Genomic DNA, 27,237 nt, shown 5'->3' on the forward strand with positions numbered 1-27,237 from the left:
TGATTCAATTGATCAATCAAGTTTTTCACTACTTTTGTTCACAAAGGTGTTGATGATAAACCAAGCTGTTTTTTTAGAGTCATAAAAGAAAGAGAGTAGATGGACAGTAAGTACAAGAACAATCCACTGAAAAACAGCAAACACAAATAATATCCATGTTGAAGATGTGTTGAGGGGACTAAACCATGTTTTCATGCTTGTACATTTTGGGGAGAAGTAGAACAGATATGTATTTGCATTTATGATGCTAGATGCTATTATAAAAAGCGACTTAGAAGTGTGGATGATAAAATCAATTAAAGTCATTAGAGAGTAGCAGTACATAAATGCTATGACAAGTCTAAGTTCATTAATAGTCAGGTCCATAAATATTTGGACATCGACACAATTCTAACATTTTTGGCTCTATTAGGCTCATTAGTGACAGCTCATTGGATCTCATCTTGAGGGTTGACAGCTACAGATTCCAGATGCAAATGGCACACTTGAAAGGAACTCTGGACCTTTTTATCTGCTCATTGTAATTGAGATAATGAGGGAACAACACCTACCTGGCCATGGAACAGCTGAGAAGCCAATTGTCCCATTACATTTAGTCCCTTACCAAGTTAGAGTGATATATGCAAACTGTTGTAATTCCTACACTATTCACCTGATTTGGATGTAAATCCCTTTAAACTAAAGAATTTGTTTAATTTCAAATCCATTGTGTTGGTGTATAGAGCCAAAAATGTTAGAATTGTGTCAATGTCCCAACATTTATGAACCTGACTGTATTTTATTTGTATTATTAGGTTAGTTTTAAGTTTGTTTGTTTTTTTCAATCAAGCATATGAAGAGGAAACCGTTTGTCACCTACAGGTGGTTTGTCAAGCCCACTCACCTGCATGAAGCACACTAAGAATTGCACAATGTTTTTGAGAGAGTGTCTCCTGTGTCACCTCTGTGGAGAACACTCAGGATTGCACAATGTTTTCCAAGTAATGAGTGTGAAGTAGCAAACAACAGTGAGGGCAGGAGGGGGTGGGTGGTGTTGTCTCAAACTGAAGACCCGAGTCTCTGGTCAGTACTACCAATCTCTGCAACTGGGGACTGTACTGTAATTCCGGGAGTTTTCGGGAGACAGAACAAAATGAGAGATGGGTCTGAAATATGGGAGACTCCTGGGAAAAAACGGGAGTGTTGGCAAGTATGTGTGGTGTGTATGGAGATTGTTTTTAGTTTGTCAAGCCCTCTGAACAACACAGCAACACATGAACCGTCAACTTATCCAGCATATGCTTTACGCAGCAGATGCCCCTCCAGCTGCAGTCTAGTACTAGGAACACATGATATTTTATGTGAAACTATTTAGATGGCACTCTGGTGCGGCAAAGCTGGGCGCCCCGGACCACTGCCAACTCGCAGCGCTGGTGTGCGTACCCTGATAGAAATCTATGTTTAGAATTCTAAAATGCATGGTGCTGCATGACACGTCATGGCCAATCTGGTTTGTGAATGCCTTAAAAATTGCACATTGTTTTTACCAGAAACATTAAAGTGATTATAAGTGTCTGGTGCATACAGGGAGGGGAGAGTGTTTGTGAAGCCCAGTCACCTGTGTGGAGCACACTCAGAATTGCACAATTATTTTCAAAAAGCATGGCGTGCTTATAAGAAGGTGTCTGATGCATATGTAGAGGAAAGAGTGTGTCACTCATGTGCAGGGCATGGATGAATCTTTCTAGTGCATGTGTTGATCTCTTGTATATATGCTGGATGCCGAGCACTCATAAAAATATGTACACTGTGTGGTTTAGTCGAATAAAGGGCCCTGTTTATGCTTGGTATTAAGCTGCATCTTCTACAATCCAGTAGTGAATGGCACTTTATATAGGTGTTAAATAAGTATAATGACCTATATATACTGAACCAATAATTTACACATTAAAACTGTTTAAATATGGAATCAGAAATACATGAAAGGATAATATCCTATATTAGTTTAAGATATCGTTCTATAATATGCTATATGTTACACAATTAAGTATTTTTAATTGATTTCACTGCTTTAATATTTGCTCAAGCTGTAAAGTTGTTCGCCAAAAAAATTTGTTCATCATATTTTGTTTTCATAGAGTGTAAAATTTGCAAATTACATGAGATTTTTCCAAAATATTAAATAGAAAATTTGGAAAAAGCTAACATAGACCTGACACCCACCAATAGATCTCCCTTATTAGTGGTCAAAAGAGACAGATTTAAATGGCAAGGATAAACAACATTGTGTCTCTGTTGTCTGTTTCAGATTTGATTTCGACCAAGATGCATCTTGGTTGTGTGTGTGTGTATGTGTGCGTATGTGTGAGTTTTCCTTGAAAGAAACCAAACAGCTATTATGTTCCAAAAACCATCTTAAAGCACCTGAGTCTGCCGTGACCTGTTTTTTTTTCCAGCAGTGATCTTTGGCTGCTGATGCCACTCAAGCCATTGTTATGTGTGCTTTCATCTGTGATGAAAGGAGAAAACAGATGCCTGATCTATGGCTTGTGAAGCAGAGATCATTTTAGCTATTCTCATGATGAGCCTATGTGCAAGAAAGACAACTTACAGAACACACTAGACCATAAATTAGCCAGCCGAACACGTCCCACAGACTGAGAGAGGCGTATTTCTTCCAGTAATGAGCCTCTGTGTGGCAGACTGACAGATATGTTTGATCTCCTAGATCCTTGTCTGTAAGAAAAACAATGAATGCTATAATGTGAGCCATAAGTCAGAGACCTAATAAAGTTAACACTGAGTCCCCTTTGCCTTTCGTTGCTGCTAACTGACTTTTTGCAAAGGCAAGTGTCCTTTAAATATACTGATTTTATAAGGTTATGGTGCACAAACGTATCAAATGTTTTTGAACGTATTTCTCTATAGTCCGAGACACACCAAGCTGATAGCAAAGAACAAACGGCGACAAATATTGACTTGTATTGTCTTCTCTAGTCAACTGCTTCTGGTCCCATCTGGACCAAAAAGCTGCATGAGAACACACCAAACAGACAACAGTCGACTGAAATGAGAATGTAAATTTTACACCTGCACGAGAGGATATATTTCCATATTGTCATTTCAAAAAGAGCAACCTAAGATGGCAGAGAGAGCTTAAGACACTGCAATTTAGGATTACGCATTTACAACAACAACAAAAAAAACACCAGCAAATTATAAAAAGATCTTTTTGATCAGTTTGACAGCAAACATGTTGCAAATCTTTACAATTCAAATGAATTTAAGAAAACTTACCTTCATTTCCATATCCATACCTTTCATTTGCATTTCGTCCTTAAAATGAACACTACAGGACTGTATGATGCTGTTCCTTTTGGCGCTTACCAGCTGACCACTTAACTCTGTATGGGCATCTTTCTTGCGGTGACCAGTTTGTGCAGTAGCTCGCCATGTACATCAGCGGCCTTGAGTGGGTCACGAGGGTGAGTCAGTCGATCAATCAGGCAGTCCGTCAGTGAGTTGATTTACGTAAAAAAACAGCAGGCATGAATGACACTTGTGAAAGAAATTTGAGATCTCAAAAAGTGTACAAAGCAGCAAATTTGTGAAAACAAAAACTGCAATAAAACATAGCTGCTAAGACATATTTGCCGCTCTTAAGAAATGTATATAGCGCTATGTTTTCAGAATGAACCTGGGTTGAATAAAAACCAACCCATGCTCATTCTGAAAACGTAGTCCTGCGAACATTTCTGGAGGCCGCAAATTATGCAGCCGGAGGTACGTATGCCTGTATTTCAGTTTTTAAATGAATGTTTGGGGCGAAGTGACACCATTCCTTTTACCGCTTACCGGCTGACCGCTTACCTTCGTGTGGAGAGCTTTCCCGCTGCAACCAGCTTGTCCAGTTAGCTCATCGTGTACGTCTGCAGACTTGAGACGCAAAGAGGAGTTGACCACGATGAAGGAGTCCGGGTAAAAACGGTTCCAGATATCAGGTAAGACAAAACAGAATCCAAAAAATAGAATGATTGAGTGAATAAACAGGGTTGAGAATGCGGTGAAAATCTGAAAACATGGTAAAAATCAGTCGAGGGCTTTTCTTTTTATGGACAGCTTTTGTAAATTGTCGGTTGGGTTTAGGGAAGTAAGTGGGTGGGCAGGTCAATCAGTAAAATTGGTTGGGTTTAGGGAAAGAGGAGGGTGGGTCAGTCGATTGGCCGGTCGCCCAGTCAATCATTCAGTCATTCAGTCAGTCAGACGGATGGTCGGCTGATAGCGGCTTCTAGTGGGTTTGCGTGAGAATTTGCGCCCATGAGAGACATTCTAGACAAAAAAGCACACCTCTCGCGGATTTGCGAAAACAAAAACTGCAAAAAATATGTACCTCCAGGGACGTATTCCGCGGTCTCCAAAAACGTCAATAGGACTACGTTTTCAGAATGATCCTGGTCTGATAAATCCATGTAACGTTAGGCTATGCTATTGCTAGTTACTTTATTTTCAATAATAAGGTAAACTCTTTACTGGTTCTTACAGTATGGCCAAACATCATGCAAGATGATATCAAACTCACATTAGAAATACATAAAAATGTAATGAACATGGACAGAACCTTGTGGGAACATGACATGAAAACTGCTGGTTTAAAATAAAAATACTACTTTGAGAAAAACTAATGTTTTACACTTTTTAGAGGATTCGTTTCTTTGCTTTAAGGCAAATTGAAGAAAACTGGTTAAAATCAGAAACCATATTTTATTTCAATGTAATCTAAAAATGTACTTTGAATGAAAGACGGAGTAGTTTGACTGATCTTCAGTCTCACATTATCCTTCAGAAATCATTTTAATATGCATGCTCATTTGTTGCTTAAGAAATGAATCTTATTATCATTGTCGTTCTCCCTAATATTTCTTAGACACCATGATATATTTAATTCTTTTGTAAAATTGATTGCATAACTTGCTGAATAAAAGTATTTCTTTAAAAGAAAATATCTTGAAGGCTGACAAGAGTAATGCATTCATTTTTGCCATTCAACATAATTGCCGCAACATCTATTTAATCAATTCAACTGCAAAAAAAAAAAAAAAAAGCATTAAAAAATTAAAAGCTGAAGAAATCCCAATCCTGCATATAAATTGAGAAACGAAAATCCTTTTAGCAGAGACATTGTAATATTACATTCTACATACTGTATGCATTTGGTTAAGTTAATGAAGAATATGTGATGTTTTTTTTTTTTTCATGGGTGCTTGTCTAGTCGTCTGTGTGCTGTAGCCACCTATCTATAGTTTATTTCGTCTTTAAAAAATGTGACAACATTTACAGCGTACAGTGAATTACCCATTCGTTTTTATTTCGGTGCACTAGATTTCTGACAGCTCCGGAAATGTCAGATTCTCGGTACGGTCCACTCGCTACTAAAATAGGGAGTGAGATTTAAACTCTGAGTAAGTCTGCTGTGCCACATCAGCTTTAATGACTCTGCTGTTGCCCAGATGGAAGATGAGATACCGTGATTTATTTGTCTCGCTGGAGTTTTGCCGCCAGCTGAAGTGCTTTTAGTATAGAATGATATTACTGTTTGCCGGAGTGAGTTGTGGATCATAGTTTGAATGCATGTTTTTGCCTACATTATTTTGTTATTGCCGACATGCCACCTCACTCCTGAAAGCTGTAACGGAAATGCCAAGCTGGAAACCCATGGCAGAGCGATTTGATATCTGTTCAGACAAGAGCAAGTTAGCATAGTCATATTCTTCCACTGTGAGACCGCACCTTTCTCTAGGGGGCTCATTAGTGTGTCCCAGCGATTCCAGTGGCTCCATACTGTCTTTGGTGGGACGGATGCAAGCCATCGAGAGGATGTCCACACTCAGACAGGCCCATTTAAGGCCCCTCATCATACCCTAAATTGCATCAGCCGCACACATACACTCACACCCACCCCAAACACATTAGTCACTGAGATCTACCGGATGCATTGATTCTCTCTTGGGGAACTTTGCTCTGTGATGTTTTCTGATGTTTTTGTGCTGTCGGAGTGAGAAAAGCATTTTTTTTTCTGCTTTTCAACATTGTTGTGTAGTCTCAAGAAAGCGGAGTGATAGACGCGAATGATTCATTTAAAATAAGGCTGCAGGTTATTCATTTCGCATAAGATGTGGTGAACGTTGATGCTCTCGGGGTTTATTGATTCTGACAGTTTTATTGTGTCACTGAACTCCGTTCACGTCAGACAGTCTTGATCGCTGGACCATGTGACAGTTATATATCTAATTTACATACACATTCATGTCAGTTATAGTTTGTTGTTATGTTGACGGTCAGCTGATTAACCCTCTGTGGTATGGAATATGATATCATTGCGAATAAAAAGGCTTGTGATTTTCCTGGTTAATATTGGACACTTAGAATAGTAGTTTGCCTTTTCAATATTTATTGAATTTATTCAATATATATTTCTTTTTATTCAAGGAATATTCATTTGTTGCTTCAAGGCAACATTGTTCCACACAAAAATTATCAAAGGGTTAAATTATCAAAGGGTGCATCCCAAATTGCATACTTATGCGCTATTCTTCGCCATTTTGTAGTAAAAAATAGTGTAAGTAGTGCATTAACACTGAAAATTCTAAACAGAATAAGTGCACTTTAAATATCCGAAGGATGCACTTATTCAACTGGTAAAGTAAAGTATGTAATGTTGAACACTTCACGCATTCAGCAGCCGCTGCTTTGCTCCTGTAGTGGAAGGGGCGGAGCTTTCAGGTGATGATGTTGAATTACTTTATTGATTTTGGATTGTAAAAAGCAAAATTCTCCTACGAGAGATTATACTGCCTTCTGATGGTGAATGCTGTTATACCAAAGTCCCTTTCAGCCAAATCATTTCACTCTGCAGCCATCTTTGAAGCGACTCTCGAACAGTATGCTTTGGCATTTTGTCTGAATAGGGAAACGTCAAATTCTCCAAAATTGTTAGCCAAGCTTATGATTACATTACATATTTGGAATCACAGATACAATTAAGCAACAACCATCTCATTATTTTCATTTCTAAACATTAGAATCAAACAAAATCTGCATATTTTCAGGTTGCCCAAGCTGATGCAGATGCACACTCGAAAGGAACATTTGTAGCCGTTCTACACAACCTCCTTTGGGTAATGCTCGTCAGATTGCGGTCTTCAGAAGTTATTCACAAATTGGTCTTAATGGCGAGTCTCCTCCAGAAATGACAGCGACTTTTTGTTTACAAGTTTGTGGATGTTTCAGTAATTGCTGACATTTGATGTGTGTTTGACAGGACGAACTGTACCTCGTGCTCGTTTCATACAGAATACAAAATCATAAACATTTTATTTAAAAGGTTCATTTTAAAGTAGATATTTAAAGCTTTACGTGGATCTATTTCTTATTTATGTGAAGCAAGTATTCACTAAGATTCCAGTGTGTTTGTTGACTACCAAACTGTCATAAAAGCACACGTCTGTTCCGAGCTTTGCCCTCTGCGAAATGTCAGTCTATAGCGAATTATGATTGGCTCCTGTACTACTAGGCGGGGCTTCATTCACCATATTGACCATTACACTTTTCCCCGTTGAAAACTATATAAAACTACACGTCTTGTGAATTCCATACTCTTTGGTTATACTCATGGCAGATATTATTTGGTAGTTTGTTCATTTATTTAGGTAATTTGGCAACCGTCAAACATCATCAGGGAAACGGTTTGAATTTCAGCTCAGTAAAAAATATATATATATTAATGTTGGGACGACACTATAATTGCATAGTGTATATTGTGCCATATGGGATGCAGCTAAAGTCTTTTACAAATCACTTGAAATATCAACATTTTTGCTGCTTATTCAAGCAACTGAATGAACAAGATTCTTGCGTTTTTGTTGGGGCAACTTAATTGTCTTATGTTAAATCCACTTAAATTTGTAAAAAAAAAAAAATGTATATATATATATATATATATATATATATATATATATATATATATATATATATTTATTTATTTATATATATATATATATATATATATATATATATATATATATATATATATATATATATATATATATATATATATATATATATATATATATATATATATATATATATATTCAAGTTGACTTAATTGATTTGTGCTGGGACAAAATGAAGAAATTGTGTGGAACCCTGAATTTTTATCAGTTTATTTCATTTTTAAATAATAATTACATTTCTAATCTAACATTTCTTAATGCTGTACCTGCACAAGTATAACAAAACCATCAATGCTACAATATCTCAAACAGTATAATTATATTTAGTTTTTAGCTGATGCTTTTATGCAAAGTGACATACAGTATGAGTGAGGAATGCAGAAACAAAAAAAACTTGGACAAGGAGTTGTGCAACATGGGGGTCTGATCTTTTTTAATATTGTATAGATGAAACCTGCATGATCATGCTGGGTTTGTAATGTGATCCTTGAAGGACAGCTGGTCATCTTACATTACCCCAGGATTATTGGCAGAAGGGTGGATAGAAGAAAGGGGGTTAGAAGAATCTGATGATTCATAGTGTCAAAAGCAGCAGAGGGGTCTAATAGATGTGAGAACTGATGATTTAAAACTAGATCTGGTAATCCACTGGGCTTTAGTGGCTGATAGTAGTGTTTGACATGGACTTATAGTTACATTACAGTACAATCAATGTTGCTTCAAGCAACATGCTGTTTTATGTAATTTCCTAAAAAATCATTGATGATATATATAATACAAAGCTTTTGAAATTGCTTCTCAACTGACCATTGTATCAGGCAATTATACAGATGAAAATCACTGAAAAATGCACCTTTCTTTAGAGAAAATATGGAGACATGTAATTTGTGCACAACTGCTGAAATAAGAAGCAGCATGTAGCCTTGTGGTTCAGGTGACCACTATTTAGCATTTTCATTATTTAATATGTGAGCTCTTCTTCTTAAAAAAAAAAAACTTAACCAATGCACTTTTTAGAGACAACACTGCACAGAAAGTTAACAAATTAAATTAGGATATTATATATATTCTCTCAAGCATGGACACATTTAGGATGCAGTAATGACAGAAGATGTAATGTAGAAGATGACATGCTGTGTAGATTGAAAACTTCGAAATGAAAACTCCATTCATTTCAATTGTAATTAATAAATCATGAACAATAAATAAATGTCTTTTTTAGCGCCATTCACATTCATATATATAGTGAATATCATATTCATATTCATATCTCAATAGTGAATTAATAACAATAAAAATTAAATCTGTGTTAATAAATCCAGAAATATGTATTTATTGTTCTCTGAACTCTAGAGTTTGTAGTAATTACACAGATCAGAATTAAGCACTCTGTTCTGAATATTTTTTATTTATAAATGTATTTAACATAAATTTTTTAACTTTGACTGTCTTTGTTTTATTTACATTTACATTTTAATTTGTGGCTGCCTGCTTGTTCGGATATTAGTTTTATAATAGTATGGCAATTATGGTTATTCTCAGCCCTACACAGGGATTTTGCATCCATACTCAAGTTAATGTGAGTGTAATTTCACTGCCACAGTGCTAATGTAGGGTCTGCCAGGGTACAATGTGTTGTTGTTGTCATACTTTTTAGATTGTTAAAAGAGTTGTTTGTAACCACGCTGCTACCTTTATATGTTGGCTATGGTGTTCATGAGAGGTAGTTGGCTTTTGTCAGTGCTTCTGAAAGCCTGCAGTGAGGGATAATGGGAATGGGTATTTGTGCAGTGGTTTAAGTCTTAATTTTCCATTAAAGTCAGACACAGGCAGCTGCTGTGGTCCCTCAGCAGGGCACTTAAAATATGCAATTTCTTTGCTCTGTCAAGCATTATCACAAGCGGGACCAGTTTAGGTTAAAGGTGTTTTTTCTACAATCTTAGGCTGGCCATTTAATTTATATTACACTAATTACACTATTAAAAGAGGATAAAGTGCAACATGATGGTCATGGACAAAGAGGTTTTTGAAAATCAGAACAATGAAAGTGTAATTGTTCTGCATTGTTTTCCTGTAGAATGTGTCTATTTTTTTTCTTTTTTTTCTTTTTTGTTTTGCTTTGCATTGTTTTGCTTTGCTTTGCTTTTCTTGTTTTTTGTTTTTGTTTTTTTGTTTTGTTTTGTTTTATGTTTTGTTTTGTTTTGTTTTGTTTTGTACTATCATATATTTTCACCATTATTTACAGAGAACACTAGGGATGTCACAATACTCAGTATTATATTGAGCCATTCAGTATTCAGTAAGCATGTGGATGATGAGGTTTTTAAGTTTTGCAATTTAAAAATTGTATTTTGCATTTTTCTGTCTGCATGAACCAGAAGCTGTGACTGTTTTTTTTTTTTTTTTTGTATTGTAATGCAGTTCCTAGAGAAATGGAATATTAAATTAGAAAACAGTGGGTGTGGCTTGTTGTTTCCTACTGTGAGCTGATTGGATGTAGTAAAGTAGGCATTTCATTTAGAAAGATTGGAAAAGGGGTTTCAGAAGAGTTATTACAACCTATTAGACTCCTCCTGCTCACCATTTCTGTTTGTTGTCATAATGGTGTCAAAACTGACAGTTGGAGGGGCATGGTTAAGTATGTTAGCCATGCCCAATAGCTCAGACAGATGTAATCTGAGAATTTAACTGAAAACAAACAGGACGTGCATTTTTAGATGTCAATTAAGATCACTAGACCAAACAATTACTATTATTCTCTACAAAACTAGCAATATGAGCTAACAAAATCAATAATGGTTAGTTTTGATTTCATGTGTACTTTTACACACAAATAGTCATGTAATTCTAAAATGCATGCATCTGTGATCTCTTGTGTTTCAGGTATGAGGATACTGGTCACTCTGCTTCTAGATACTCTGCCTATGTTAGGCAACGTCCTCCTGCTGTGCTTTTTTGTCTTCTTTATATTCGGAATTGTCGGGGTGCAGCTGTGGGCTGGACTTCTTAGGAATCGGTGTTTCATGCCAAGCAAAGTGAGAGAGTAAGTACAATCCTGTTCTTATCTAACTGGCTGCATCATCTTCCCCTCTTCTCTCCTTTTACCCTCTCTCTGCTGGGAGCATGTCAGCGCTACCGATATGATCCAAAGTGGCAGCCAACTGTTGCCAGCAGCAATGGCATTTCAGCCGCTGACAGTCTTGTAAACTGAACGTTGCAACCTGGCAATAAATCTATGCTGAGCATCGGTCCCCCGAGCACTGAATGAACACACACCTTCAGTAATTGGGAGCATATTTAATGAAAAACTGAATCTTTGAGTTCAGACTACAGCTGTCGAAATTGGTTGGGTTATGAGTCATGCATTTTAGAGTAATGGCACAAATTAGTGGTCTGTGAATGGTCTTCGGAAGAGTTCTTGAGGAAATGTTTATGTAATATATACAATTATATGAAGTCTTGAGTTTTGACCTGGTTCAGATTTTAACATGCAGTCAGTTTGTTTTTTGTATCTCAGCATTACTTGCGCCATGATTTTCCAAAACATTCTACGACTTCAGGGTATGTAGTGTTATAATAGTTGTGTTGAACTTGTATTTACTGTATAAGTCAAAAGATGTACGTACAGTATGAAATAAAAAAAAAAATAGAGAAAATATTAGGTCAAAATATTTTAATATTTAATTTATATAAATCAGTTTTTATGTTTGTAATAATATACTCCTTGAACTTTTGTAAGTTAAAGAATATATATATATATATATATATATATATATATATATATATATATATATATATATATATATATATATATATATATATATATATATATATATACTGTATGTATTTTTTATTTAAATTTTTTAATGTATATAACTCCAACCTTTTTTGCCATAGTGTAATATATGCAAGCCTCAGTGAACCACATTCATATATTTAATTCAATTACGTTTTATTTATTTATCAAACTTAATATTTTCTGTGTTTTTATGGATCATGAGTGGATTCAGGCTTACAGTAATATCTAATGGGCTATTTCACCCAACAATTTTCAGAGACAGACTACTTTTATATAAAACCAAATAATGTCCGGTTTGCATCTTGAAGATATTTGGTGTTTAACTTCTAAACAAGCATTTTCATCTATTAAAATACACCTATGACGCTGGATCACTAAATCAGTCATTTTTAGATTTATTAATGACATGGAAGCTAAATAAGTAAGCTTTCCCATTATCGATGGTTTGTTAGGATATGATAATATTTAAACAAGATACAACAATTTGAAAATCTGGATATTGAGGGTTTGAATAAAATCTACATTGACGAAATATCTTAACAATACATAATACTAATCAAAAATTTTGTTTAGAGAAATATTTACAGTAAAACACATGTGCAAAATATCTTTATGCATCTATAATGATTTTTGGTATAAAAACAAAATCAATCATTTTGACCCAGACATTTGACCCTAAGGTTTTGTGATCCAGGGTCACATTCAGTTGAAGTCAGAATTATTAGCCCCTCCTTTGAACTTCTTTTTCTTTTTTTTAAATATTTCCTAAATGATGTTTAACAGAGCAAAGAAATTTTCACAGTATGTCTGATAATATTTTTTTCTTCTGGAGTCTTATAGGCTAATAATTCAGGGGGGCTAATAATTCTGAACTCAACTCTATGCACAACAATCATAGTGCTTGTCTGTGGGCTGGATCTAGCTGTTTATTGCCTGAATATGTTCCCGCATATCTGCTGGACATGATCATGCATTGACACTTGTATAAACCCATAATGTGGATCAAATTTATATTGATATTATATTGATATATTATTATTTTGATGGTGATGTAAAAGAAAAAGTGGTTTGATACATGTAGTGTTGTGCTTCCATTCAGAAAAAAAGGCATTTACAGTGAGATAAAATAAATGATTTGTGAGATGACCTGAAATTTACATTATTGCTACACTATTGTTTTGTTACAAACTTAAGTTGACCCTGTAATTCTTATTTACTAACTTATCCTTACTTATTTCAACTGAAATCATGACATTTTACAACCTGACCCAACCGTGCCTTGTCTTAAAAATTGGCTGACATTTTAAGAGATGTGCAGATCTTGACATGTCTCCAAGCATGTGATGTTTCAGCTTCAGTCTTTTTCAAGTAAATGTCTTATATTCTACACTGTCTTCAATGTGTTTCCACAGCCAATATAATCTGTCGTATATGAGTCTGTACTATGAGAACGAAGATGGTGAAGACAACCCCTTCATCTGCTCCTCCAGTAAGGACAACGGCATGAAGCGCTGCAGTGCTGTGCCACCCCTTAAAGAGGGTGTTGAGTGCACTTTAAATGCATCTTTTCTGGGACATGTCTACTCTGGCCTGAGCGGGACAGGCAACTACAGCTGTGTGAACTGGAACCAGTATTACAGTGAATGCAAGCCCGGAGACTTAAACCCGCACAAAGGCGCAGTAAACTTTGATAACATTGGATATGCCTGGATCGCTATATTCCAGGTAAGTTCCTCTTGGAATGATGTTTGTAATCCAGATTTTTTTTTTTTTTTTGGATGCAGTTGAGTGCTCTGGGAATGAAAATGCATTAGTAGGCGTCATAGCTCTGTTCCCTGAAGTCAACGGCCCTAGTTATTCCAAAGATACTGTAGATGAGGCTTTTTACAACTTTTTATTGCTCGATTTTCTTCTTGAAAGGACAGAGTCTTGTTAAGCATGCTCCAGCCACACCAAATAATTGAATCTCCTCTGAGCAAATGTCTGTTTTAGTCATTTCTACCCCTTGCTCAGAAGGAGCCCTGCAAAGTGATGAGATTTTTCGACAGGAAAGTGATATCGCAGTCCGTGGAAATTAGATCAGAAAAGAAAAGCGTCCCGCTGCATATTAACTCATCAGTACTTTCAATCCATCCTCATCAGCAGAGTTGAATCACCACAGACAGACTGGCGACACAAAGCCTGTTTAAGTGTATTTAGTATGCGCAGTCATGTCTTTGGTGGATGGATATATTAAAACCGACGTACGGACATGCAATGAGACCTGTGCTCAATTCTGTGGCCTCGTTTGTCCGATCGTTATAAGTGGGTCAGTCACGTGGTGTCCCTTTTGGCTGGGCTATAATGACAGTACAGGGTTATAAAGCAATTATAAAAGAGGACCTGAAGGGTTTTTCACATGTATCAGCATAAAACCTTAATAGGACCTGGATTGTTCTCATAAGATGACACCTGCTCTAAAACAATATTTCTTAACCTATTGGCACTTTTATGCGTAGGTAAATCTTTTTAATGTAAGCTTATATACTTGTACTGCCAATTATGTTACTTGAAGGAGTTTTTATAAGACTGCCATGGCTGTCATGTATATGGCTGAGATCGTATCCAACTGATGTTAACAACTGCCATTAATTGTAAATCACTAAGTTATGTAATTATAAATGCAAAGGTGACTATGTTTGGAATTTCATCATATACATCATAATCGGTCTTTGCCTTTGTTATGACAACTTGATATTACCAGGATAACATTGTCATAAATATGTCATAAACATGATTGTCATGACTTCTTAATAATGGTGTGATGTATTTTCTTGGCCTTGACTACAGTGGTACAAATTGAATTTGTCATTAAAATCACAGTTAATGTACAGTGACATATTAATTGCGCAGTTATAAAATTATTAAGTGTTGACACTATATTTTCAAGTCAAATTAATTAAGTTCCACTGAAAACAAGTGACCATGAAAAAAATAATGACACTATTTTAATGGCTTCATGACAGTGATATGACAGCTTTATAAAAGTTATCTTGTCTTAGTAATGTCAAGTTGTCAAAACAAGGGCAGGTTGTGATGTGTTTATGTCAGGTTGTCATAATAAATACACTTCCAACAATCTCACCTTTGCATTTTAAAATGATGAAACTAAACTAATGACACTTAATGATGGTTGATATAAGCATGCAGGAAATCTCCTTCATATTCATTCACTGCCGGTAACTAGCTCTCTGCAACTGCGCCCAGTCAGTCCCTGGATGGGAGATTGGGAAATGGATGGGAAATCTGCCAGAAGTGGTGTTAGTGAGGCCAGCAGGGGGTGTTCAACCTGTGGTCTGTGTGGGTCCTAACGCCCCTGTATAGTGAAGGGGACTTTATACTGCTCAGTGAGTGCCGTCTTTCAGTCTTTCGGATGAGACTTTAAAGGTCCTGACTATCTGAGGTTATTCAAAATCCCAGGATGTCCTTCAAAAAAAGAGAAGGGGTTTAACCTTGGCATCCTGGTCAAATTAGCCCACTGGCCTCTGTCCATCAAGGCCTCTTAACTATCTCCATATCCTAATTGGCTTCATCACTCTGTCTCCTCTCCACCAATCAGCTGGTGTGAGGTGTGTGGTCTGGAGCAATATGGCTGCTGTCATGGATGTTGCACACTGGTGGTGTTTGAGGAGATTTCCCCCAAAAATGTGTAAAGAGCTTTGAATGTCCAGAAAGTAGCTATATAAATGTATGAAATTATTATTCTTATAAAGCTGTCATGACAGTCTTATAAACACTATTTTAAGTAAAGCATTATCTATTATGTAGTCTTCCATACTGCATCTATTATGTAGTCCTTTATACCGCATTTTGCACTTTTTCCCTTTCAGAGTAATGTGAGACGATCATCTTTGTGTCTCTGTAATAGTTGGTAATATTAACAAAGTTTATTGTAGTTCATGTTTTGTAATAACATAATTTTATTGTTAATACAAATGCTAGTATAGTACATATGAAGTGGGACAAGGAGGCTGGAAAATAAAGTGTTTAATTCAATTAAAATTTTATTTTTAACCAACTGTTTAATAAAAAATTCTCAAACTGTCACCTATTTTAATCATAAAAAATATTAAAGACAATGCATGACTTAAAGTGTTGTGGAAATGACTCTTTGATGGGCAAAGCTTTCAGAAAACATGTCATAATGACAGAATATCCAGTGGTGCGTGTTTTTGGAGATTGGCGAGTGTGTGAAAATGTTTTAGAAAGAGTTTATTTTCAGGTGTCAAAAGTAAAAATATTTTCAAGGATATTACTGCTGTGAGCAGCTAAAATGAATCCAAGGCACAAGTTTTAGCCTGACATCAATTAGAACTTGAAATGAAAGTAATGTTTTGGCTGGTACAGTGGTATACAGTTTGTAAAATAGGCCTACAATAAATTTTAAAAAAACGTGTGCCTAGCTGTACAGTCCCATTTACAAAATGTAAACGTGGCTGCATTTTGAATCAGCTGGTTTAAAGCCAATGTGTTGAAAGCACTGCGGAAACTGAACAAGAAGATTCATGCTTTTATTTCGTGAACAACCAAAGTTTGTCTCTTTAAATACCAAAATGTCTACTATCCAGAGCCAGACAATGAATCTAGTAGACAGCAGAGAAAAAGCTAGGGTTCAAACATGAGGTCTAATGCTAAATGATACAGCTGGATGGGAATGAAATGCACTGCTGCGGGCGCAGAGCTTCCAAAACAAATGACTCAACACTAACAGACTTAACCTTGCACTACTATTACTGTCATCAAACTAACTATCAGACCTCTGGCATCACTCTGTGCTGTGAACTGTAAGACTTTACTATACTTCTTTCTGATTATGTCCTTTGTATTTTATCTTCAAAAACATTTTAAAAGAAATCTTTAGATGATAGGATGAAACAGTAGTATAAAGGGAACATTAATGTCTAACAATTTACAATTGAGAGACTTCTTTCTACTAAGAAACTTTGCCTCAAGTCAGGATGTGTTATCAGTGCTCTTAGTTTGTATGTGTTTAAACTCATTTATTATTTAAAAGTCAAAAACTTGCTTAACAAAAAAAAAAAAAAACTATTTGCTAAACTTTCAAGACTTTCCATTCCCAAGATGATATCTCAAAACTTGGTGATTGAGCCACCAGCCATCTGCGCAGTTGGAAATGTGAGCCAGGCACCTGAGAGTGCTGTTTTACTGGGCCAAACTCAAGATAATGATCACTCTAATATTCTGTCTCATTGCATTTTATCTTCATCTGACATTCATTTCTCTTCTGTGTCTGCAGGTTATTACATTGGAAGGATGGGTGGACATCATGTATTACGTAATGGATGCCCACTCCTTTTACAATTTTATATATTTTATATTGCTTATTATAGTAAGTATGCTCTAACTGAAGGTATTTTAATGTTTTCAGCCTGTTTCACACCGTATATGTGAGTAGAGCAGAGCCACTGCATGACTGTAACAGCAGGCAATTGCAGCATGCGGCGTCAATGATGTAATCTCCTAATATCACTAGTACTGTATAACTACATGCCTGTGTCAGAATTCACTGTGTAATTGAGTTCATGAGTTGGGAATGAAGTTGGCAACTCACAGGAAGCTCAATTTGGAAGTACATAAAATACAAAGTTAAAATAAAGACACATTTACAGTAAAAAAAATATATTCATTCATTCGTTCATTTTCTTTTCGGCTTAGTCCCTTTTTTAATCAGGGGTCGCCACAGCGGAATGAACTGAAAACTTATCCAGCATATGTTTAATGCAGCGGATGCCCTTCCAGTTGCAACCCAACACTAAGAAATACCCATTCACTCTCGCATTCACACACATATGCTACAGCCAATTTAACATTTAATTCACCTTTACTGCATGTCTTTGGACTGTGGGAGAAACCGTAGCACCCGAAGGAAACCCACGGCAACATGTGAAGAACATGCAAACTCTACACAGAAACGCCAACTGACCCAGCCAGCCGGGACTCGAACCAGTGACTTTTTTGCTATGAGGCGATTATGCTACCCTGTGCCACCGTGCTGCCTAGCTAAAAAGCATATGGAAATAAAATGTTTGTCAGGCTTCATTTAAATTTGGGAAATATAAAGTATTGTACCTATATAAAAGAACTAGTAACCCTAGAATTAACAATTTTTAAACATTATATCTATATGAGCAATATCACACTCGTAGCAGTGCGATATAGGTATATATCGGCACTTGTGGGAGCCGTGCGTTGTACTTTAGTGCCTCCACCAGTGCCGATATACAGCCATATCGCACTGCTACAAGTGTGATATTGCGTTTATACAACAGTTTGACGGCATAATTGTGTATATAAAAACAAAATCAAACATGGAGAGATTTAAAAACCCTTTTGTATGAGAAACTACTTTCTTCCGCGTTGGATTCAAATCATAAGCTGACAGTTAAACAGCTGAGAAAGCATCTTTTAAACTTTAGATCTGTAGTGTCTGCTTTTTGCTGGCTGTATGTGGGCGGAGTAATACACAAAGGGTAAAGATATTGTACGAGTGCTGATATTACTGACATTGAATTATTATAATCTGAATTCAATTATTATCAGCCAATCAGATTCGAGAACCAGACAGAACTGTCATATATATATATATATATATATATATATATATATATAAATTTCCCAGAGATGGGTTGCGGCTGGAAGGGCATCTGCTGCATAAAAACTTGCTGGATAAGATGGCGGTTCATTCCGCTGTGGTGACCCCGGATTAATAAAGGGACTAAGCCGACAAGAAAATGAATGTGTGTGTGTGTGTGCATATATATATATATATATATATATATATATATATATATATATATATATATATATATATATATATATATATGGCAATTATATATATAGTGGCGGATCTGTTCGGCGAAATATCTGACTGCGTGTCACCGCATCCCTAAGGACTGTTTGGCGAAATATTTGACTGTATGTCACAGCATATCAAACAACTGAAATGATATAACTAGAGCGCAGCATCGATGACGTAAGCGTGCCCAGGCCCGATTGTAGTGTGAGTGCGGGCCATCGGGGGAGACGGGAGGGGGGACAAGCGTGCTTTGGCCCGGTTCGAGGAAACTTTACATAGTGTGAGTATGGCCTAAGTTTGTGAAAGAGTGTGTATGGGTGTTTTCCAGTGTTGGACTGCAGCTGGAAGGGCATCCGCTGCGCAAAACATATGCTGATAAGTTGGCGGTTCATTCCGCTGTGGTGACCCCAGATTAATAAAGGGATTAAGCCGAAAAGAAAATAAATGAATGAATGAGTGAATTTTTTTCCATTGAATGGAAATTGGGGGAAAATATACAGGGGGGCTAATAATTCTAACTTCAACTGTGTGTGTGTGTGTGTGTGTGTGTATGTATACACACACACACACACACACACACAAATATATAGATATATAAATGAATGTTTATATAAATGCAGCCTTAATGAGACTTACATAACATTAACCTTTGAACTGTAGTGTCCTATACATCACATGTCCAGTGTAAAACAGGCACTAAAAAGAGATTTATATTTGTCTTTATCAAATTCTCACATTATCTAATGACTGTAAACTAAATCAGCCTTTGTGTCCCTCAGGTGGGTTCCTTCTTCATGATCAACCTGTGCCTGGTTGTAATAGCAACCCAGTTCGCAGAAACCAAACAGCGCGAGAACATGCTGATGAAGGAGCAGCGTGCACGATACCGCTCCAACGACAGCACCCTCGCCAGCTACTCTGAGCCGGGCAGCTGCTACGAAGAGATGCTCAAGTACGTCAGCCACCTGTACCGCAAGGTGAAGCGCCGCCTCTCCCGCATCTACAACAGCTGGCAGAGCAAGCGGCGAAAGAAAGTGAACCCCAACACCGGGGCTGGCGGAGGTGCCAATGGTCACAGTAGGCACAGGGGTTACGGACACTGGGTACAGTCCATTCACAGCCTCATCCAGCAGCACCAGCGACAGCACTGTCACCTCAGCAATGGCAGCCCCAGTCCTGTGGCCACTACGGGCTCCAGTGAGGCTCTGGAAATGAGGTCCATCACAGCGGGTCAGCAGCTGACCGTGTCCTCTCAGCCAACCGCCACGCACAATCTTTCTTCCAGCACACAATCAGTGCATAGCATTTATCAAGGTGACTTTCGTGAGGCCCCGCAGGAGCGAACACCCACTAATGTTGCTGTTCCGGCACTCAGCCGACTCAATGGGGGGATGAACTATCCCACAATTTTGCCGTCCCTCATTTGCAACTATTCAGGTGGAGGTTCATTAGGGAAAGAGAGGGGGAAGTCGGATGCAAATACAGGACATGAGGTGATACAGGACTTTGACAAGCTGCACCAGCAAATTGAAGCACATAGTAAGTTTTTTTTTTTTTAATTGCCGTTGTTTGGCCTTCTCATCAGGTTCAGTAGTCACCTCACACAGCCTGTTTCAGGAAAATGAAATGCTTTCTGAAAAGTGATTGTTAGGCAGCTCTTATGGATGTGACAGTAAATCGATACTTCAAATGTTAAAGTCATTAACGCAATCTTTAAAGGAGTGAGGCAACAGCGAGCGACCACGGCTGTCAGGGCTTTCGAAATTCTACAGCAGCAGTTGATACATCATGTTAGATGGATAGGCTGGAGGCTTAATCTGTCATTGGAGGGAAAAGATCAGTTGGTTGTAAATGATTTAGTCTTTTGAGGTTTCTAGGCCTGGCTGTAGAGTTAGGTCAATCAAACACTATACAGTGTCTTTTTAAACACCCAAAATTACAAGAAACTCTGGAGGAATTGTGAATAGCATTATGACGCAATGACGCTAATCAATCTATGATATGAAAAATTATATCATTGAAAGAAACATTCATAAAGCAACTCATGTAAACACCTTAATCATATTGCTGTCTAATTCAGATTAAGGCAAAAGATTCATTAGATTGCTGATGTCCATGTAAACGTAGTCACAAGCCCCTAAAAAAAGGAGTTCACTGATTTTTGATGATAGCCTTTCCACATGTTAGTAGTAAGCTTAAGTAATGTTGATTGCATAATGCAAATCTTAAATTCATGCTAACACACAAATGATGAGAAGAAATATATTAATGCAATTCAAATATATAAAATATGAATTGATGTATACTTTTAACTTTAATTTTATTGTTCAATCAAAATGATTAAAAAAAAATTCTGTCAAATAACATTTTTTTAGACTCATCCATCATAATTTTGTAGCTCCAAAGCATTGGTTCAGTTACCATTTTGTTACCGGTACCATTTAAAAAAAAACAATTTAGCACCGGTATCGAAATAACCCCAAACGACACCCAAGCCTACTCAGAGCTACTTTTAAGTTACATTTAGGCACTAATATGCACCTTTGAGATACCACTGTGGACTCTTTGGGTACAAATATGCATCTTTTAAAAAGGTATTGACTCAGTGACAACTCCTGTACCTTTATTTCTGAGAGTGTAGAGAACTAAGTTAAAATTTCCTCGTAGAAAAATTCCCAAAATGTCCATATAATTTTATCTAGTCAGTATAAAGTTTGGGTGCTTACTTTTTCAGAACAGAACTGGGGCAAGATGCTGGACATGTGCCAGTAAAGAGCTGGCAATTTTCTTAGGCTCTTCCAAAGCATCTCTTCTTGAGGCATATTTGTATGTTTCTATTGCTCTTTTTCTGTTTTCAAAAGGATTGTCTCTATCAACAGTGTGACGAAGCATTCAGAATCTATTTTACAGATACCTCACACACAAATAGATCCTTGCATGGCTCCAGACATGTACAGTGTAACTTACTTTCTTCTGTGAAACATGTTTGTACACAGTTTGTACATAAGTCAGTGGCAACCAACATTCTTTGGTTCCCTTTGGTTTGCTTCAAATTAAAAGCAGCACGAGAAATAAATAAAATAATATATATTTATAGTGGCATGATGGGGAATAAATGATGACAGAACTTTTGGGTAAACTACATCTCTCAAACTCGCTGTGTGTTGTGTGTATCCACATTAAGTGTAATTTTATGGCTTCATAAGATCAGACGTTTTGTTGTTGTTGATTTTTGTTGCATTTTGCAGGTAATAGTGCAATTGTTGCTTTTGAAAATTCTCCCATAACTGTGTATTATTTCAATCAATGAACAGAATTTAGTACATCAGTGATTTTGTATGCTATTGTTTGTTGTATGATATTGTATTTGGTTAGCCCCAGATAACCAAAGCATCTCTTTCGTGCTCAATCTAGTTTTCATTTCGATATCAATTGGTTGCAGAAAGACTATTTGTAAATTTCTGTCAACAGGAATATGTACTGAATGTTTACTTCAAATTTCCTGCCTCTGCCAGCAGTAATGTTTGATTGCTGCTTGAGTGTCCTCCACTTGAGCTCATTACCACAGGCTAAAGTGGGCCAGTGTGTATGATTATGTTCTCAGGAAGCACATTAGTGTAAGAGTACAGCACCAGACATACTCTGATTAGACCTATTAGTTGAATTTAAGGTTGTAAGAGCATAAGGTCAAGAGAGGGTAAAGCTGAACAGAATGCATACAGAACTGCCCTTTTTTTTTTTTTTTTTGAAAACTAAAAAACATAAACAATAGAATTAGGACTGGGCTTCAGTGAATTGGGCTTCAGTGATGCAGTGGGTAGCACGTTCGCCTCACAGCAAGGTAGCTGGTTTGAATCTAGGCTGGGTCATTTTCTGTGTGGAGTTTACATGTTTTACCCGTGTTCGCGTGGGATTCCTCCGGGTGCTCCGGTTTCCAAAAACAAGTCCAAAAACATGTAGTATAGGTGAATTGGGTAGGCTAAATTGTTCGTATTGCATGTGTGTGAATGAGTGTGTGTGGATGTTTCCCAGTGATAAGTTGTGGCTGGAAGGGCATCCGCTGCGTAAAACATATGCTGGATAAGTTAGCGGTTCATTCCGCTGTGGTGACCCCAGATTAATAAAAGAACTAAGCCAATAAAAAATGAATGAATGAATTATTGAAATGGGTTTAACTGTTGAAATTGGGAAAAATATATAGGAGCAGATTTGTGTATTATAATTCAAACAAATGAGTTCACAGTAAACATTCACATAAGGTGAATGTGAGATCTATTGGAGTCTGAATTAGACTAGGTATCACTTAGGCCCATTGTAACCTTTGATTTGGCCCACCGCCCTATCTGAGAGGAGAATGAGAATGATGAAGAGGGTTTGGGTGAATTCCTTTAACACAGAGATCGTCATTTGTAATTTGACATAACGTTTTTTTGTTCGTTTTATTGCTTTTTAATTATTTGATTTAGACTTGAGCAAACTAAAATGAAATGTTTCAATTAAATGTTAAAAATGTATCTTATTTCATTTTAAAATGTAAATGTTGTCACTCAACGGATAGAGGACTATGCAGAAGACATAAAAAATAAGTCAAATACTAGAGTAATTTTGTTATAAATGAGATTGTTTTGACTGTAATGGGTTCATTATAAAAAGTAAAAAAACAATACCTTATAGGGCAATATTTTCTAGTCATGATAAAAAAATTATTAAATAAATTAGGATAAATAATTAGTACCCATGATAAATATTTACCTTCAGCCCACTGGCCTCAATTAAGTTTGGTTTTGGCCCTTCATAAGAAAAAGTTTTGGCACCCCTGCCCTAATCTAATAAGAAGCATAACTGATATTATGTAGACTTGAATGTCTTTTGTATGCTGCTGAATTTAAATGTTGATACAAAACAGAATTTATTTTAAGGGCGTATGTCCACTGAAGCATTTTTGCTTTTTTTTTTTTTCTATCGAAGCATTGCATTTTCAAATGGGACTTGTGTTTGGATATAACTTTTGACCACACTTCTTTATTATTGTTCATTTATTCGTTTGCTGGAAATTCAAACTGAATTTAGAAATAATTTTAAAACAAATCTTTGTGCTTAACAAAATTTAGCACGAAATTAAATATGTAGACTAATGGATGTCCAGTGGAGTGGGCACAACACCGTTTCCTTATCCACAAATGTAAAGGAGTAAAAGAAAAAGAAATAAAGAGGTCAATTGGAGGAGGCTTGTTCTTTATCCGTGTGCTGCAGATGGTCTGTTTAACTGTTTTCTTGCAAGTGAAGCTTTCAGTTTTTCCACTTACAAAATTCGCCATATAAATAGCAAATGTTCCATGGCGTGATGCAACTGACTCTTAAAGGGAATGGGAGATGAGGTTCTGATTGCTTTAATGCATGTTATATTCAAAACACACCCATAACTCATTAAAAGAATAAGCACAACCCTCTTAGACCATGAGTCAGGGCACAAAGCGTATTTTTCCGTCCTCAAAGTAGCAAAAGTGTGCTTTAGACTTTGCGCCTAGATCGTTAGAATAGAGCCCACAGTGCATTTTTGCATTTTGCATCTGCCTTACATGAAGCGCTGAAAGCTCTGTGTTTTAAAAGTATTCAACAATTGGAGAAGTATTTACAGCAAGTGTTTTTGGAGCGCTGCCATTATCAGCTGCACAAAAACGCTTTGGTGGACAAATGCCCTTACTGAGGGAACGAGAGCAGCAGCTCATTTGCATTTAAAGAGACAAAAAGTTTTAGTTTCCACCAATTGATATTATAAAAAATGGTCTGTGATGTATTTTGTGCTGAAACAAAAATACATATCAAGTCAAGTCGAGCTTTATTGCCATTCCGCTATATATGTGGACATACAGAGGAACAAAATGTCTTGTCTCGCAGGACAATGGTGCTGCATAAATTATTCATAAATACAACACACAACAGTGGACGTAATAGCTATTTTAAAAAAACCTATGTATAAATAACATATACTACAAAACAACCAAACAATCTTCATTCATTCATTTTCTTTTCAGCTTAATCCCTTTTTTAATCTGGGGTCACCACAGCGGAATGAACCGCCAACTTATCCAGCATATGTTTTATGCAGTGGATGTCCTTCCTGCTACAACCTATCACTGTTAAACACCCATACAATCTCATTAACACACATACACTACGGACAGTTTAGATTACCCATTACTCCTATAGCGCATGTCTTTGAACTTGTAAGGGAAACTTGAGCAACTGGCGGAAACATGCAAACTCCACACAGAAATGCCAACTGAGTCAGCCGGGGCTTAAACCAGCGACCTTCTTGCTGTGAGGCGTGAGCGCTACCCATTGCGTCTCCGCATCGCCCTATATCACATCTTACAAAATAAATTATAACAAAAACTAATTATATTATTTTTTTAGTTATAATCCAACAAACTGCACTGGAACACGCTTAATTAACATTTTACCATACCATAGCTTGTTAAAGCAATTATGCTACTTTGTGAAAGTGCCAGTTTGCTAGTTAAAACTGTGAAAGCGTTGACTGTCACTGTGTTTTTCTCCATGCAGGCCACAGTCGTGTGCTGCTGCAGATGGCTGGTGTGGTGCCCACTCAATTACTTCTTGAGGTCATGAGCTGCCCGTATTGCGTAAGGGCCCTTGAGAGCATGGATCTGGAGATTGGTGATTCAGACTACCCTCGATCAGAAGGGGACATGGTGTATGAGTTCTCATATGATGCCGGGTTCATAACCGGCCGTTCAGCACATCATAAAATGCAGGAGAAACAAAACCGTCTGGTTCAATTCTGGGAGGACTTCAGGGAAAGACTGACCCGTATAGTGGATAGCAAATACTTTAACCGGGGAATTATGATCGCCATCCTCATCAACACCTTGAGTATGGGGATTGAATACCATGAGCAGGTGAGTACAAGCTTGGGTTCCTTCATGAATATTCTGCATTTGCTTTAAATGGAGTGCTGCAGGGTTGACATATTTTTGTATGCAAAAACGCATAAACAAGATAGCATTCTGATTGATTTATAACAATCTTTTCTGGCGTTTGGTTAAATGGATGAAATATGTTCTATTAACAGAAGCTCAGAATATTATCACAGTTTAATCTATGTTATAAAATGCATAAAAAGTTGTCTGGTACATTAACCGGTTACTCACTGAAGCTAAGCATGGCTGAGCCTGGTCAGTACCTGGATGGGAGACTACATGGGAAAACTAGGTTGCTGTTGGAAATGGTGTTAGTGAGGCCAGCAGGGGGCGCTCAACCTGTGTGAACCCTAATGCCCCAGTATAGTAAAGGGGACACTATTCTGTCAGTAAATGCCATCTATTGGATGAGATCCAGGTCCTGACTCTCTGTGGTCATTAAAAAATCCCATGGCACTACTCGTAAAAAGTAGGGGGGTAGCCCTTGTGTCCTGGCAAAATTCCCTCCATCGGTCCTTACGTCAGTGCCTTCTAATCATCCCCATCCACCAAATCGGCTGTATCTTTGTCTCTCCACCCCCCTATAGCTGTTGTGTGGTGACTGCACTGGCATCTTTGTTCTGTGACTGCCGTTGCATCATCCAAGTTGATTCTGTAGTGCTTGGGGTGTATGGCCATACATGATAAATGCGCTCTGTAAATACACATTACATTAGCCAGTAGCTAGCTCTCTGCAACTTTCACATGGTCTGCCACTGAAGCTAAGTAGGGCTGCACCCTGTCAGTAACTGACTGGTTGGCTGCCGGAAGTGATGTTAGTGAGGCCAGCAGGAAGACCTTAGCCTGCGGTCTGTTTGGGTCCTAATGCCCCAGTGTTGTGAAGGGGACTCATTTAGCCTGCTAACCATCTCCATATCTTAATTGGCTTTATCACTCAGTGTCCTTTCCACCAATCAGCTGGTGTGTGGTGTGTGGTCTGGCGCAATGTCTGCAATGTGCAAGATTTTTAAGCTTATGCTGGTTTAAAATCTTGTTTTCTGCAATAATTTAAAAACCAATAGAAAAATCCTACAGGCTTGGTCCTGAAGAAACCAGGGTGATGCTAACTCTTGGGTTAGCCCTAAAAAATATGTCATATCACTCTATATTGAAGGAACAATCCAATCTTCTGGAAATAGGCTCATTTTACAACTCACCTAGAGTTAAACAGTTAAGTTTTACCATTTTTCAATTCTTTCAGGCAGTCTCCGTTAGCAATTTTTCATTTTCAGTTGGTCATAGTCGATTTGAGTCAAGCTTTAAGAAGAACAATAGTTGAAACTCTTTTTTATTAAATTATTATTTTTGAATGAGATGCTAATGGTCTAATTAGATATAATGAGCACTGACTGCTAAGCTAGAAGTGCTCCCGCCAGACCTGGAGATCAGCTGAATGGATACAAAAATAGTTAAGCTCAACTATTTATCTCTGGAGGACTTGTATACTGAGCCTATATCCAAAACAGTTAAATGTTCCTTTAAGAAAAACATGGTTGTTATAATGATTGTTAATGGCCGTTTGTAAGGAAGCTATAGGGTTGTTTGCAGAAACACTGACTATGTTATAATGCAATCCCTGGCAGAATTTTGTTTATAACATTTGCAAAGTTT

At 37.1% G+C, this 27,237-nt stretch overlaps 1 protein-coding gene across 16 annotated transcripts in view; it reads left to right on the forward strand.

Moving 5' to 3' along the window:
• Positions 1-27,237, forward strand: part of cacna1ha (calcium channel, voltage-dependent, T type, alpha 1H subunit a) — a 260,158-nt gene that overhangs the window by 164,735 nt on the left and 68,186 nt on the right. For all 16 annotated transcript variants that reach the window (XR_012401138.1, XR_012401139.1, XM_073944890.1 and 13 more), the window contains 5 exons: positions 10,872-11,031; positions 13,200-13,512; positions 17,084-17,176; positions 19,423-20,182; positions 25,211-25,566. Coding sequence is in view for 14 of the 16 variants with exons in the window: in XM_073944890.1 (XP_073800991.1) it covers positions 10,872-11,031; positions 13,200-13,512; positions 17,084-17,176; positions 19,423-20,182; positions 25,211-25,566 (1,682 nt within the window). In the remaining 2 variants the exon portion in view is untranslated. The remainder of the gene's footprint in view (positions 1-10,871; positions 11,032-13,199; positions 13,513-17,083; positions 17,177-19,422; positions 20,183-25,210; positions 25,567-27,237) is intronic.

This window comes from Danio rerio, chromosome 3 (genome assembly GCF_049306965.1).
Source record: "Danio rerio strain Tuebingen ecotype United States chromosome 3, GRCz12tu, whole genome shotgun sequence".
Taxonomy (NCBI): Eukaryota; Metazoa; Chordata; class Actinopteri; order Cypriniformes; family Danionidae; genus Danio; species Danio rerio.